The sequence below is a fragment of the Amphiura filiformis genome, chromosome 16, assembly GCF_039555335.1.
Source record: "Amphiura filiformis chromosome 16, Afil_fr2py, whole genome shotgun sequence".
In the NCBI taxonomy this organism is placed as follows: Eukaryota; Metazoa; Echinodermata; class Ophiuroidea; order Amphilepidida; family Amphiuridae; genus Amphiura; species Amphiura filiformis.
Window position 1 is genome coordinate 18,082,887 of NC_092643.1, and position 14,478 is coordinate 18,097,364.

Sequence of the window (14,478 nt, forward strand, 5' to 3'; positions counted from 1 at the left end):
TCAAAATTTGGCATGTGCAAAGTTACTGGCTGAGAGGGGGGCAAGCGATTTTTGGCAGGCCGAGAGAGGGGCAAGCAATTATTGGCACGTCATTTGAACATTTTACGCTCTCTGGCACATCCTCTAAGATGATTCTAATCAATTATAATTGCTATAGCGTCCTTTGTTTAAAACAATTTATGCAATTGTTCTCAGATTGAAAAATTATGAGCTTTTAAAATTAATTTTTAGACTGTTGCAATTGGGTAGTTCACAGCATCTTGCGAATGGTAGTGAACATTGGCAAAAATTACATTGATCATTTCATAGCGAGTGTGTTTGTAGGTCCTGTGGTTCTTGAGTTACATGTATGTTGTAAAGAGGGCTGAAACAACAACACCTTTGTAAAACGTACATAACTCATTAACAACAATAAATCAAGCAAGTTTTCAAAGTATATGATTTGTCCAATGAACTTTTGCAAAACAACAAAGTGTTATTTTTCAATAATATATTGATTTAGATAATGAAAATCGATTTTTTTTTTTTGCCAACAATACCTAGTCAACCCTTAAAGGTAAATACATGTCCGGAATATGAACAATTTTTGATTGTCATGGTTTGGCACATTAATCCATTAAAAAGTTTGTTAATTTTAAGAGAAAGGCAAGATACTTTTGTAAATCTGACATAGATTTTGAGATAAGTTGTACAACCGTAATATAAACAAACCTTGTGACCCAGTCGGTTTGCTCACCGCCATTCGCTTATACCGGAAACTTTCTTACAAGGCAACTATATAATACAACAGTCTGTGATCTACCATTATTATAAGGAAACTAGGCATTGGTATCGGTGTAACCTGGACCCGGTCTTTGCTTTAATGGCGTTACTTTAGTTTGGAATTATTACAAAGTGAGATACCATCGGAATATGATGTCTTCCCATAACCTGATGGAGTCCATTTTTGTTTTATACTTGCTGACAGCATTTTCAGTGCAAGGTAAGTCTTTTATTACATTACTACAACTTTTTTGTAGAGTGAAAACTTGTTATTACTTTATTATTTTGCCCGTCGTGTTGCAAAATATATGTACTTCCTGTATACCAAAATATATATCAGACAACGTCTTGTTATTTTGTGCTTTTATAAGTTCGAACGCCCCTTTAACATAAACAGATGGTCCCAACACCTTTGTTATTGTAACAATTCAGGTGAATGTCATCAAACTTTTAAGTGAATGATACCCCGCTAAATTACATGTACCATATTACCCTATTGCCATGGTCAACGTTATCATGACATATTAAATCCCTGAAAGCTTCACGTCGAGGCTTCACAATTTCAATTAGGTTGTTGCTAGATTTTACATGTTATCAGGTATACAACTCAACTTTTAAATCAGATATCTCGAAAAAAAACTATTATTACAACGAACTTTTATTTGCGGTTTGCGCGTAACTTTATTTTAAAGCACATTTTGTATTTACATTGTGAAAGCGTGTTCAAGCTTATAAATATCATGTAAAGTTCTCCCATAGGTGAACCTTTGTAAAGTGGTCTCACAAACACAGGTACCACAAGCATAATAGTACACCTGTGCAACTGCGATGTGATTCGTATGTTGTTTTGCGCAATACGCAATTTACACACACTTCATAAATGTATTATGTATAGCAATCTATCCAACAAACACAAGGTTTAAACAGGTTATATTTGGGTTTTTGGTTTTGGTAAAAAAAAGTTTTAATAAAATTAAAATGTCGGGTTGTATAAAGGTCATGAAAACGTTTGGTATTAAAACACTCAACAACAACATTTTTAAAATGTTGTCAAAATGTTATTGTAGAATATTTCTTGCAAACATTTTTGCCAAATATTTTGTCAACACTTAAATACCATTAGAATATTTGCAGTAAGTTAACACCCTTTATATACCCTTTATACAACCCGACATTTAAACGTTTTCTGGCAACCTTTTTTAACCTTTTCTGAATAATGTCAAAAACGTTTTGTGTTTGCTAGGTAGCTATGCAAATCATTAATGCATGATCGTGATGTAAGATGAAGCTACAATAGATAATATTACACTTATACAAAAATCCAAACATTCTTGGGGTCTTGAGGGGTAAAATCGGAAGATTTCATTTGAACCATGAGAGGACATGCTTGATAATCCAAACATTGAACTTTTGGATGTTTTCAATCGTGTGGTTGATAATCTTATCAGTTTTCAAAAATTCCAAAATACGTTTATTCCATCATTGCAAAAATGTATTCCCTAAAAGTGTATTGGTGTTTGGAATGAGTTAGTTGATGATTCACAGGACTTAGACTGGGAGGAAATTCACTTACGTAATTTTAAAAGCTCCACTGATTCTCGTCTCCTATCATTTTACTTTAAAACTTTTCATAATGAAATTGCGTTTAATGATTTTCTGTATAAAATCAAAAGGAGGGATTCATCATTATCTCATTATGTACTTTCTGTGAAAAGATGCCTCAAACAATAACTCATGGTTTGTTTGTTTTTGTGATTGTGGAGATCTCGAGAGATTCAACCTATTTGGAAGGATTTGCTTATCATTATTAGAAATAAGCATGATATTAATTTTTCAATTTCAGTTTTTGACCAAATGTTTGGGGTTTCTGATGATCAATTCTTATCTATTGTATCATGTGTTTGTGAGCAAGTTTCAAAGCAAAAAACCAAATAATATTATTAGCGTGAAGCCCTGTATTAAGAATAATAGGGAAATAGAATATTAATTGCAAAAACGAAAGGCAAGCTTAGCTCCCACTTCCGGAAATGGAGATTTGACTTTTGATATCTTTGGCTGTATGATTATACGTATGTATACTTTGAATTACCCACCATTTTATAATCATTTTAAAATTTGTTGTTTGCTGTTGCTTTTCTGTTATTATTATTTAGCAGAAAGGTATCCAAATCCAATATTAATCTTAAGAGCTTTCCTTGAACAATCTGGAACAGTGATTATGACTCCCACTAGCATGACTAGTAAACACGGGGACCAACGAAATTAACGTCCCCTCCGCAGGACTGAGTATTGTATGGCTCATTTGCCCTAATATAAATGGACCATGAGGAGAGCTGAAATCGGAATTTGTTGCCACTTAAATTCGTACTTTTTCCCCATTTAATTGCCCAGCAAGTTGCTACCACCACGCCGCGTCGAGAATTGAACCCGGTACTTCATGGACCCAAGGCCACGCTCTCTTTTATTACATTAATGATAACATAGTAATGGTAGTAGTATAGGGGTATATTAAGCAGTAAATGAAGCCTTTGCACTAAAGGGATTTCAAATTGAAAGTTTATTGGAAACCACAGGACATGTGAGAGCTTCCGCTAAGGAGGTAGAGGAAATATTAAAGTTGCAAAAAGTCTGATCTGATTTGACCTCTTTGGTGTTATGGCAAGTTGTAAATGATTAAAGATTCTCCTCGTGAAAATTTTCATATGATGAATGTTCACAGCTGATTAATTGGTAATTTCTTCGCCATAACATGTGATGAAATTCCATATAATTATTTTTATTTATTATTCCTGAAGATCGGACAAATCAAAACAACAATATAAACAAGTTGAACATAAACTTGCTGGCAATTTTGAAATATTATAACACCGTTAAAAAGCGATAAAACGTCGCAATGTTAGTGCAAACTGAAATATTGTAATTATTTAAAAATGTTTATCGTGACTTTAATCATTAAAAAAAGTTGGATATGAAATAATTGTCAATGCATGTGGATTTGCAAAAAAAAGTAAGGTCGTATTTTTACACCAATTATACAATGTACATCACAATTGTTTTAGCCTCTGCCGCAAAACCTGCATTTGCCAACATTTGTCTCATTAAGGTTATTAATTATTTTAAACTGTTGTGATTTGGTAGTTCACAGCATCTTACGAATGGTAGTGAGCTTTGGCAAAAACTGCATTGCTCAATTCATGGCGAGTGTGTAGAAGAATTCAAATATCACAGATATACTTTTATAGGTGCTGCGGTTCTTGAGTTACGTTGTAAAGAGGGCTGAAACAACAACACTTTTGTAAAACGTACATAACTCATTAACGAAAATAAATTAAGCACGTTTGCAAAGTATACGATTTATAGAATGAACTTTTCCAAAACATCAATGTGTTATTATATTGATCTACATAATGAAAATCGATTTTTAGGTTGCTTCGACCAACAATACCTCGTCTACCCTTAACTGTATTGATGCTGTAAAGAATTTACCGGGCAAACTTATCTGATTAATTTTGAAAACAATTTTGAAACTCTAAACCAAATGCAATTGATCTCATAACTATATTGTCCTATGAAGAATAGGTCAGTCCTGCTCCGAGAGCCTTTGATAAGACCCCGGATAAGACGAAATGGATAGAGAAAAGTAAAGTCACACCATAGATGTTAGAGTAGGAGGTCGCACTATCTTCCTAAGGGTGACCATCATTGGTCAGTAGTATGTTGTTTGTTATTTTTGCCCATGCGTTTATCTGTTTATCAAACAACTTGGTGTAGCCTATTCAATGTCACGGTTATCATTCAAACATCATTCTCCTTTTTGTTATTAAATCAATGTGATGCCAAGTGTACGCGAAATTTCATTTCACTATAAATCAGTTTTCAGACAAGCTATGATACATTGTTATTATTACATGCATGTATTTGTTTCAAAAACCACTTGGGGAATGAAGGTTGGGGATCCTCGTTGATGAAGGTTGTATAAATGACTTCATAATTGGGCCCCACGGGAATTGGTTCATGCATCAGACATGATGAACCATCTTCCAATATTATCATGTTTATAGGTCTTACATCACATACAAAAAGGTTTCAAGACCAAAATTGCGCAGTGGCGTAACTGGGGGAGGGGAAGGGGAAGGGCAACGTGCCCAGGGCGCCACATTTAGGGGAGGGGGCGCCAAAATTAGTGTGGATAAAATATCAATCAATTCGACGCCCCCTCCAAGCGGTGAAAGTCAAAATGTTCAGCATTTCAGCGTATTTCAGCACAAATAGTCATTTGAAAGATCAATATTTATTTATGACCGAAATTCAACTTCATTGTAACCAACTTTTATTAAAGTGGTGTTTGTGCAAATGTTTGTTTCAATTGTTTCACAAATGGGTGCGGGGGTACCATTATACACTCTTGCCCTGAGCGCCACAACCCCTAGCTACGCCACTGCCTACAGCGACTTCCATATGCTTTAACTGCACAACCAAGATGTTTAGTTTTAGAATGATAAGTAAGGCATCGTAAAATTCGCATGGACAAAAAATTCTATGTTGTGTAATTGCAATACGTCAACATGAAAGTGCAGTGGTACATGCACTCATAGAAATTGTTCGTTGGCATTACTTTCCGAGTAATGCCAACGCGTACAATTTTGAGTAACGCTGACTCGATATCATTATGTTGGTCGCACTCATTTGCACTTACTTTATTGAGTTGTTACAACTCAGAAAATGAAACTAGCCTAGATTGGTATACTTTTCTAGAGGTGTGCTATAGTATACAAAATTTTGCACTGATTACAAAAATAAATATTTGAATACTGCTAATTGCAGAAAATGAAACTAGCCTAGATTAGTATACTTTTCTAGAGGTGTGCTATAGTATACAAATTTTTGCACTGATTACAAAAATAAATATTTGAATACTGCTAATTGTGCAGAAAATGATCCAATTACGTGAATTAAGTAACAAAGTACCAAATTGGAATAACTCAAAACAATAAGTACCAGTAACGAGTTACATCAACTCAACTAATTGGTTCTTTGAACCTTGTTTATTTTTCTAAGTTCCCTGAACTTGAATTCAGAAGTTGACATTACTTAAAAAGTTGACGCAACGACTTACATCAACTTTTTAAGTAATGCCAACAAAGTTGATAAGTTGACGGAACTTTTTGAGCTTTTTCATCATTTTTTAAGTTCGGATAACTAAAATGAATTTTGTTTTGGCAACTTTTACACTATTTTTGAATTGTCCAAACTTACTCCTTTTGAATTGCGCCAACAAGGCGAACAGGTCATTTCTATGAGTGTGTCTATGTCTGTTCTATGTTCACTGAACCCCGTCTTCCTGCATGAGTATGATTGCATAAATTGCGGAATCTGCATGATTACTGAAAACGTAATGTTTAAAAAGATATAATACACATTTACGATTTCAATAAAAAATATGCATTTTGCATGTAGAGTAATACCACATTAGGCTAGGGTTGATAGCTAGCTGTAAACTATAATGTGCCAACCCAAAAAAAGATCCGCCACAGAGCTACAATACACCATGCTATTGTATGGTGCAAAACCCAAAAGGGGTCTTTAAGAAATGTTATCTTCAGTTGATCATTAAAATGTTGATAGTGTTTGAAAAACCAATTCTTTTGAAACTATTAAATCATGCTGAAAAATTATTCTAAGATTTAATTACAGTAAAGCGTTTTATGGAACCCCGTGTTCTACGCAACAATTATGCAGACTCCACAGACGTCGATTCCAATATCAATGTTCATGGTTTGTCTTCTCATAGTTTGTCTTTTCAAAAACCGATTCTTTTGAAACTATTAAATCATGCGGTAAAATTATTTTTAACATTTAATTACAGTAAAGCGTTTTATGGAACCCCGTGTTCTTCGCAACAATTATGAAGACTCCACAAACGTCAATTCCAGCATCAATGTTTGTCTTCTCCTGCTGTGCAACTATCTATTATTATATTCACTAATTACGGGCGTACCTACACCAGAAAATATTAACTTGGAAATGGTTCTTGCGAAAGACAGATCTTTTTTTTTTCAAAACATTATCGCATTAGCGACAATACACACGCTGGCCATATGTATCCCAAACATAAGAGTACCCTAGTTTATCATAATGCAGTTACTGTCTGTTTTCCTATACACAATACACAGTGCTCTCACCATTGACGCGTGACCTCTACAAATAGTGTATGTTAGAAGTATAGGATATTGCCTAGTTAACGTCACTGTGTGAAAAATAATCGGTCAATATTTAAAGTATTCTCTGAAATTCTAGAAAATATTGTTTTGTAACATGTCCTAAATTTTTAGCTAATTTAGGTGTTTGGAAATATTCGCACTTTTGTGTTTTAGTGTATGTTATAGGTAATAGGACATTGCCTAGTTAACGTCACTGTGTGAAAAATAACCGGCCAATATTTCAAGTATTCTCTAAAATTCAAGAAAATATAGTTGTGTAACATGTCCTAAATTTTTAGCTAATTTAGGTGTTTGGAAATATTCGCACTTTTGTGTTTTAGGAAGGATATGTAAACGACAGATAACACCAAAAAATATGAAGAAATTATTTCCAAACCGTGTTAAGTCAACAACCATTATGTTTCTCATTTTCAAGAATGCTTGAAAACCTTGCGTTTGCTTTATAATCGGTTACCTCACTGAAACTATAATACCAGCTCATTGCAATACCGCACAGGTAAAACAGAAACATGTTTAGTGTGGATTTAACCAGAGAAGATCTGATTTAATCAGTTGAGCTGTTTTCAATGAGTGTTATCTTGGTTTAATAGCTTTTAATGGGGTTTAAGTCCTGCAAAGGTCGTGGTGAATTCTACTGTAGACATGACTGCATCATGTGCTGCCTACGTGCATTCGTTTGCACTTGAAAAGCTCTTCCTTCATTCTAGTGTGACAGTTCACTCTGAACGCTGGTCACAGCTTCTTTTGTTATGCATAGTCGCGCAAAAAGTCGATCGATACATATTGAAATCAGCATAATTCAGAAATACACCTTTTTGCTTTGAAATTAATTTTCTCGGTCAAATATAAAGCAATATTTTTTTTTTCCTTAGGCATGAAATTGTGTCTTTTACTGTAAGATTTTTGATTTTAATAGACCTTAATTTCGCCCGCGAGCTTTTTGCGGAATTCATGTTTTAGCGTTTCAAACTAACATAATTCGCTAAAGAAAGATATTTCCCACCTCTGTAAGGTACATCGTGTGGGTCTATATATTATAGTTTTGTCAGAATATCCGTTTTGATTTCACCTTTTTCCACTTGCGACTCCCAAAATGTCCAACCAGTGCTTTATTTCTAATATAACCAGAAGAAATAATCGACATTTCTATTGTGGCTTGAAAAATCATCCATCCATGGGTACATTCGTGAGTTGATTTTGACATATTTGGTAGTCGGTATTGAAAAATGGTGCAATCAAAACCGAAATTATGACAAAACTATGACATTATAGCCCATTATGATGTGCTTTAGAAAGTTAGGAAATATTTTTTTTAGTCAGCGAATTATGTTACTTTGAAAAGCAAAAACGTTAACCCCGCAAAAAGCTCGCGGGGGAAAATGAAGCCTGTGAAAATCGAAAATCTTACACTAGAAGCCTAAAGTTGAACACCAGGGTTTGAAAAAAATATGCAGTACCAAGCATTATAGTTTTCTTCTGACATTTACTGAAGAAATGAAAATTATTGCTTTTCATTTGACCGAGAAAATTAATTGTTGCGTGAAAAGGTGTAACTAAAAATTTTGCTTATTTCAACTCCGAATTCGATCATATCAAGCGCCTAATTAAGTGACTGGGTGCGTCTTGTTGAACAATAGGCATCGACTGACTATAGCGTGCAGCCTGGACATGTTTATCCACAGAACATCATTCTGCCACCACGGTTAAAAAACAAAGCTTTAAATAACTAAAAAAGTGACTTGTATTACTTTTTCGTTAATGTCATGAACAGCAAGCTTCCTCTAAAACAAGAACATTTGTGTTAAATCGCAACTTTGGTTATTATGGGCAAAATGAAACATGAAACAAAATATCCTTAAGGTTTTCGTTTGCTTGTTTAACCTGGGACACTCAATCAATTGAAAACACAATTAATCATCTGTTCTTCCTTGAGGCCCAGGGATCAATATCAATACAACATTTACATAACATATTTAGATAAATACAATGCTTACAAAATAAATCAAATTACAATGCAACTTTACAACATGTTAAAGCCATATTATAACATTTCTGTAAAAATAGATTAGTATTTATTTTCCAAAAAATGTTAGCTTTTACTGTCAGATATGTCCCCGTTTAATTTTGAGCCGAACAAGTGAGGTAAGGAATAGAGAATTGGAATTGGAACATACATGTTCGACTAATATTTCCATCGTAATAATAAAACGCCGGTTCCATCGTTTTATTCAAAATATCGGATTTTAACAAAAAAAATGAGGGCGTTCTCCTCAGCAAATGTAATAATATGGCTTTAATACTACGTACATAGGCTAAAACATAATAGAATAACGGATCAAATAATAATATTATTCAAAGTATTGATTGCACCCAATACAAACTAAATAAATCAAATAATGGCAAATACAAATAATTTAATATGGAAAATGATTGCAAAACTAAAGTTAAAACACAAATTAAAGACTACAATTAAAGAAGCATAAAATTGAGAGTTGCATATTGTTTTGAAAGCAGCTGTGCTGATCGGGAGGGAATATTTCAGTTAAGAATCAAGTGAATTCCAGGCATAGCCCCTCTGAATAAGAATGAGTGTCTAACAGCTTCAATTCTGGGTTTGAAATTAAGTGCAATATTGCCATGGCACTACCACGTGTATTGTGACGATGATTAGTTTTTTCACAGAGGTAAATATGGTTTGCATAATATATACTTTGGAACAAAACTAGCAATACATTTATAAGTTAAAGACACAGATGGTCTTGTCTAAGGTTGCTAAGAAGCTTCCATTTAAGTTTTTCCCTGATTAAAGAAGATGGTGTCCTGGAACTTTAAGAATGGCCCTCGCGGCCTTGTTCTGGAGACGCTCAATCCTATTCATAAGTGTGATATTGCAATTTCCCCATACGGTATCACAGTAATAGTCAATCTTGGAAGAATATTAAAGAGCTTTATAAATTGTATTCATGTGGCTAGCACATAGCATTCCCTGATTCTGTAAAACATACCAATATATTTAGAAACTGTTAGACAAGTTTGATTAATGTGCCTCCCATTTTAGATATTAGTCGAGGATGGCTCCCAGGTATTTGCATTAATTGACATTTTCAAGTTGTTCTCTATTCATGTAAAGACTTAGTTCGTCAACCCTTGCATTGAAATAAGTTGTACAAAAAAGCATGACTTTTGTCTTTTTAGCATTTAAGGTCATTTTGTTCACTTCCATCCACGATGTACGATCATCATTTAGATGCATATTGATCTCATTTATATGTTTTGATGAGCGAAATAACGGCAGTGTCGTCAGCATAAAGCGTGATTTTTGGTATCACTGTACACAGCTAGAGGCAGATCATTGATATACATCGTGAATAGAACTTAGAAGTGGGCCCAAAATTGTACCTTCAGGAACAAAAAAGCTGTTGGGGATGACATGATTTTCATTAATACCTCTCTTTTTTTCTTGCAAATTTATGAAGTACATAATCAAACTCCTCAACAAAAGTTTGGAAAGTTTTTTCAAGCATCTATATCTCTCAGATTATTTATGACATGTTCACTGATATGTTTGCATATCAATGGATAGCTACTTTATGCCCCTTTATAATGACACCACATTAGAAACAATCTTCTTTTTCACGACTGAGTACACGTCTTGTGAATGTAGTGGAGTCTCAAACAGAATGTGCCAAATTGATCGTTATTCTGTGCAGCAAGCTGTAATCCCATATCTTCACAATGGCTTGCCATCAACCCAGACCTCAACCCGATTGAACACTTGTGGGACCAGCTTAGTTGTCCTGTGCGTGTCAGAGTAGCCAATGCAACCACATTGAATGACCTGCGACGAATCCTGGTTGGAATAAAAATAACTATCCGTTGATGCAACATGACGTGAACATGTCAGAAATAACCTGAGATATAGATGTTTGAAAAAACTTTCCAAACTTTTGTTGAGGAGTTTATATTCATCACCTGCTGGATTCAAATTATAAAATATCTCTACCTATATACAAAGTGCTTTTAACATACTGCATATAGGTCCGTTTTCCTATACACAATACACAGTGCTCTCACCATTGACGCGCGACCTTTACAAATAGTGTATGTTAGAAGTATAGGTATTTGCCTAGTTAACATCACTGTGTGAAAAATAACCGGCCAATATTTAAAGTATTCTCCAAACTTCTAGCAAATATATTTCTCTAACATGACCTAAAATTACAGCTAGGTTAGCTGTTCAGAAATAGTCGCACTTTGGTAAAATATGAGTGAGGGCAAGGCATAGCTAGAACTCCCCGTGTTAATTGAATGGAGTTTGACCGAAAATATTGGTAAAGGACCGCTCACTTCTGAAGGATGCCACAAAAAAACGGTACAAGCTACATTTAAAGTATTCTCTGAAATTCTAAAAAATATAGTTTTGTAACATGTCCTAAATTTTTAGCTAATTTAGGTGTTTGGAAGTATTCGCACTTTTGTGTTTTAGGAAGGATATGTAAACGACAGATAACACCAAAAAATATGAAGAAATTATTTCCAAACCGTGTTAAGTCAACAATCGTTATGTTGCTCATTTTCAAAAATGCTGGTTAACAATAAGCAGAGTATTGTCTCATTTCGTGAACAAAGGCCCACATACCATTGTTACCTTGCGTTTCCTTTATAATCGGTTACCCAACTGAAACTATAATACCTGCTCATTGCGATACCGCACAGATAAAACAGAAACATGTGTACAACCAGAGAAGATCTGATTTAATCAGTTGAGCTGTTTTCAATGAGTGTTATCTTGGTTTAATAGCTTTTAATGGGCTTTTAGTCCTGCAAAGGTCGTGGTGAATTCTACTGTAGACATGAATGCATCATGAACTATCATGGTATATCACTTTTGCTGTATATATTTTTCTGTTTACTGTTACTAAGGGATTATAGTAACTCAGATTTGTATCTCATAACAAAAGATAATTTATTCTGTTCATGTAGAGTAATTGAATATAATAAATTACCTTTGTTATACCAGCTTTACAATATGTGCTTTGTCTCTTACACAATTGATGGTAGCACATTTTACTCTGTAGTTTCCATCATGTGTTGCTTGGAAAAGGCTAAATATGTCATTATTAATAGGCCACCTAGTTGAGGTCAAATTTAGGTGCCCATTTTGAACAACATGTGATATCATAACGAGGCTTCAATTTTGATGTTTTGCTTAATTTGTCTTTTACTGGATACATATCTAAATGGCATATGATGGATATTATACCATACCTTATTATGGTGATTATAATTTAGCTTGCCTTTGAATTGGATTGGACAAACAAAGGTAAAAAAATAGTTACAAAAATCAGAAAAGTGAAGCTTTCGAAAAACTACCTAATATGGTGGTATAGGTGACGAGAAATGCAATTGCTTCAACATTGCTGTAGTTTGGTCGTGGACACTTTTTACATACCGTATTACTTAATTAGGTTTCAGGAAAATAATGTCGCTACTGAATACAAAATATAGCTCAACATTGAAATAGAAACATTTGAATCAATTCGAGGTGTGGAGCAGTGAAAATCACCAAGTTGTCAAGCCATAAACAAGAAATTAAGATCCACTTATTTTTATACAATGCTTATTGCTCTAATGTGACACAAATTAAATTTGTCTCAGAATAAAATGAATATTAAAATAAAAAATAAAAATTTATTCCTACAATATTTATTTTCATTTTTTTTAATGAATCACCCTGCATCAAATTTAAGGACAGACTTTGTCAAAATATAGCGTAGCCCTAAATGTTGAGATCAATGCAATGCAGGATTGGGCTTATGTTGATTTAAATCACATCGTCGTCCGTATTCCATAGTGGCGTATAGTGGCGCGCCGCGAATAAACAACTTTTCGAGAAAATCGGGTCTGAAGAAATGCCAATTTAAAATCGAGTTGTGTAAATCAGACATTCATTATATTTTGTAAATGATGTGAAATTTCTGTAGTAAACTAAATAGATTTTATTGTTATATATTTTTCAAAAGAAATAAATACATACTATTGCTGGCAAACTGAAAATAAAACTATACGTCACTATGGAAAACAAACAAAACGCAATACCCTAACCTAACGTTAACCGTACGCCACCTCGGCCGCCGTGTAATCCCTATGGCGTTACTTTTCGTCGTTCGTATTCCATAGTGGCGTATAGGTCCGATACGTGTACGCCACTATGACATACGATGTTTTCATTTTGCCGATATTTCATAATTATAAAATGTGTATAAAAAGTGGCGTATGGTCGATACGCCACTATGGAATACAAAAATGTCACTTTGTAACTATACGCCACATTTAATTAATTAATTACTAATTAATTAGATAAGTATGACTGATGAGACTCAGAAAAATGAAAGAGAACATCATTAAAAACATATGTGCCAATTTTCAAAAAATGACCAAAAATCACTATACGCCACTATGGAATACAGCCGACGACATGATTAAAACATAATTTAAATGGAGTGATTTGATTTGTCATGTTTAAATCATTGATTGGAATGAAAATTTTATCACATTAAAGACGTCATAAATTATTAATTTTCGACCCCATTCAGCTGATATATTAATATCACTGTTTGACCATTTTCTTCATTAAATGATTAATACCACATTGACAGTTTGATGTCTAAGCGTAATGATTGCCTTGCTTATCAAAAAGAAAATTTTAAACATTCTTATTTTCCTTTTCAATTTGACACATTTTCTGTAGAATTGGTTATATGCAGCCAGTTCTCACATAGTTCAAAAGATCAGATTACTGTATGCCTTTTCGCACGATTTAAATAGATCTGTAAAGCCATTGATAGCCACATTTAATAGATATACACCGCATGTCAGGAAGTATATTTCCTGTATCATTAGTGTGAACCAGGACAACCTATAGCCTTATAAAAGACAAAAGTTTATAATAACCCTATATGTCACACCAGGGTAACCAAGCTCCAATGTGACCAGATTGAACTGGTGCAGAAATGCGGGTGCCGTGTATTAACATGGTACAGGGTGTCCCTGTATCGCCGGAAACTGTATTTTCTGGGTATTTTAACGTATAAACCAAGTATAACTAAATAACTGATGTGGGTGAGACATATATTAGCCATCACATACTTTGAATTTTGACAATATTGACCGCTCCGTTTTTGAAATTAAAGAAATTTACGAAACTACCTCATTGTCAGCCTCTTCAACGGAGTCAAATATCTATATCTATCAATGACAATAGACGCCTCATGCGCTGATGATGCGCAGTGACTAGCACTCCGAGTACAGATCACCGATTGATATTTGAATCCGTGGAAAGGTTTGAAAACATATGGAAAGGTTTCTATACAAAAACGATTCTCTTATAAACCATCATGCGCACAGTTTCCACCCGATACACCTGAGCACATATTTTCGTCCAAGAGTTCTAAGCAGAGATCGAATAACAAGCAGTGAATATCTCTAACACAGT

At 34.1% G+C, this 14,478-nt stretch overlaps 1 protein-coding gene across 2 annotated transcripts in view; it reads left to right on the forward strand.

The window, feature by feature from the left end:
- Window positions 1-827: 827 nt before the first annotated feature.
- LOC140135661 (scavenger receptor cysteine-rich domain-containing protein DMBT1-like) overlaps window positions 828-14,478 on the forward strand; it is a 166,415-nt gene continuing 152,764 nt past the window's right edge. For both annotated transcript variants that reach the window (XR_011856550.1, XM_072157239.1), the window contains exon 1: window positions 828-982. Coding sequence is in view for 1 of the 2 variants with exons in the window: in XM_072157239.1 (XP_072013340.1) it covers window positions 913-982 (70 nt within the window). In the remaining variant the exon portion in view is untranslated. The remainder of the gene's footprint in view (window positions 983-14,478) is intronic.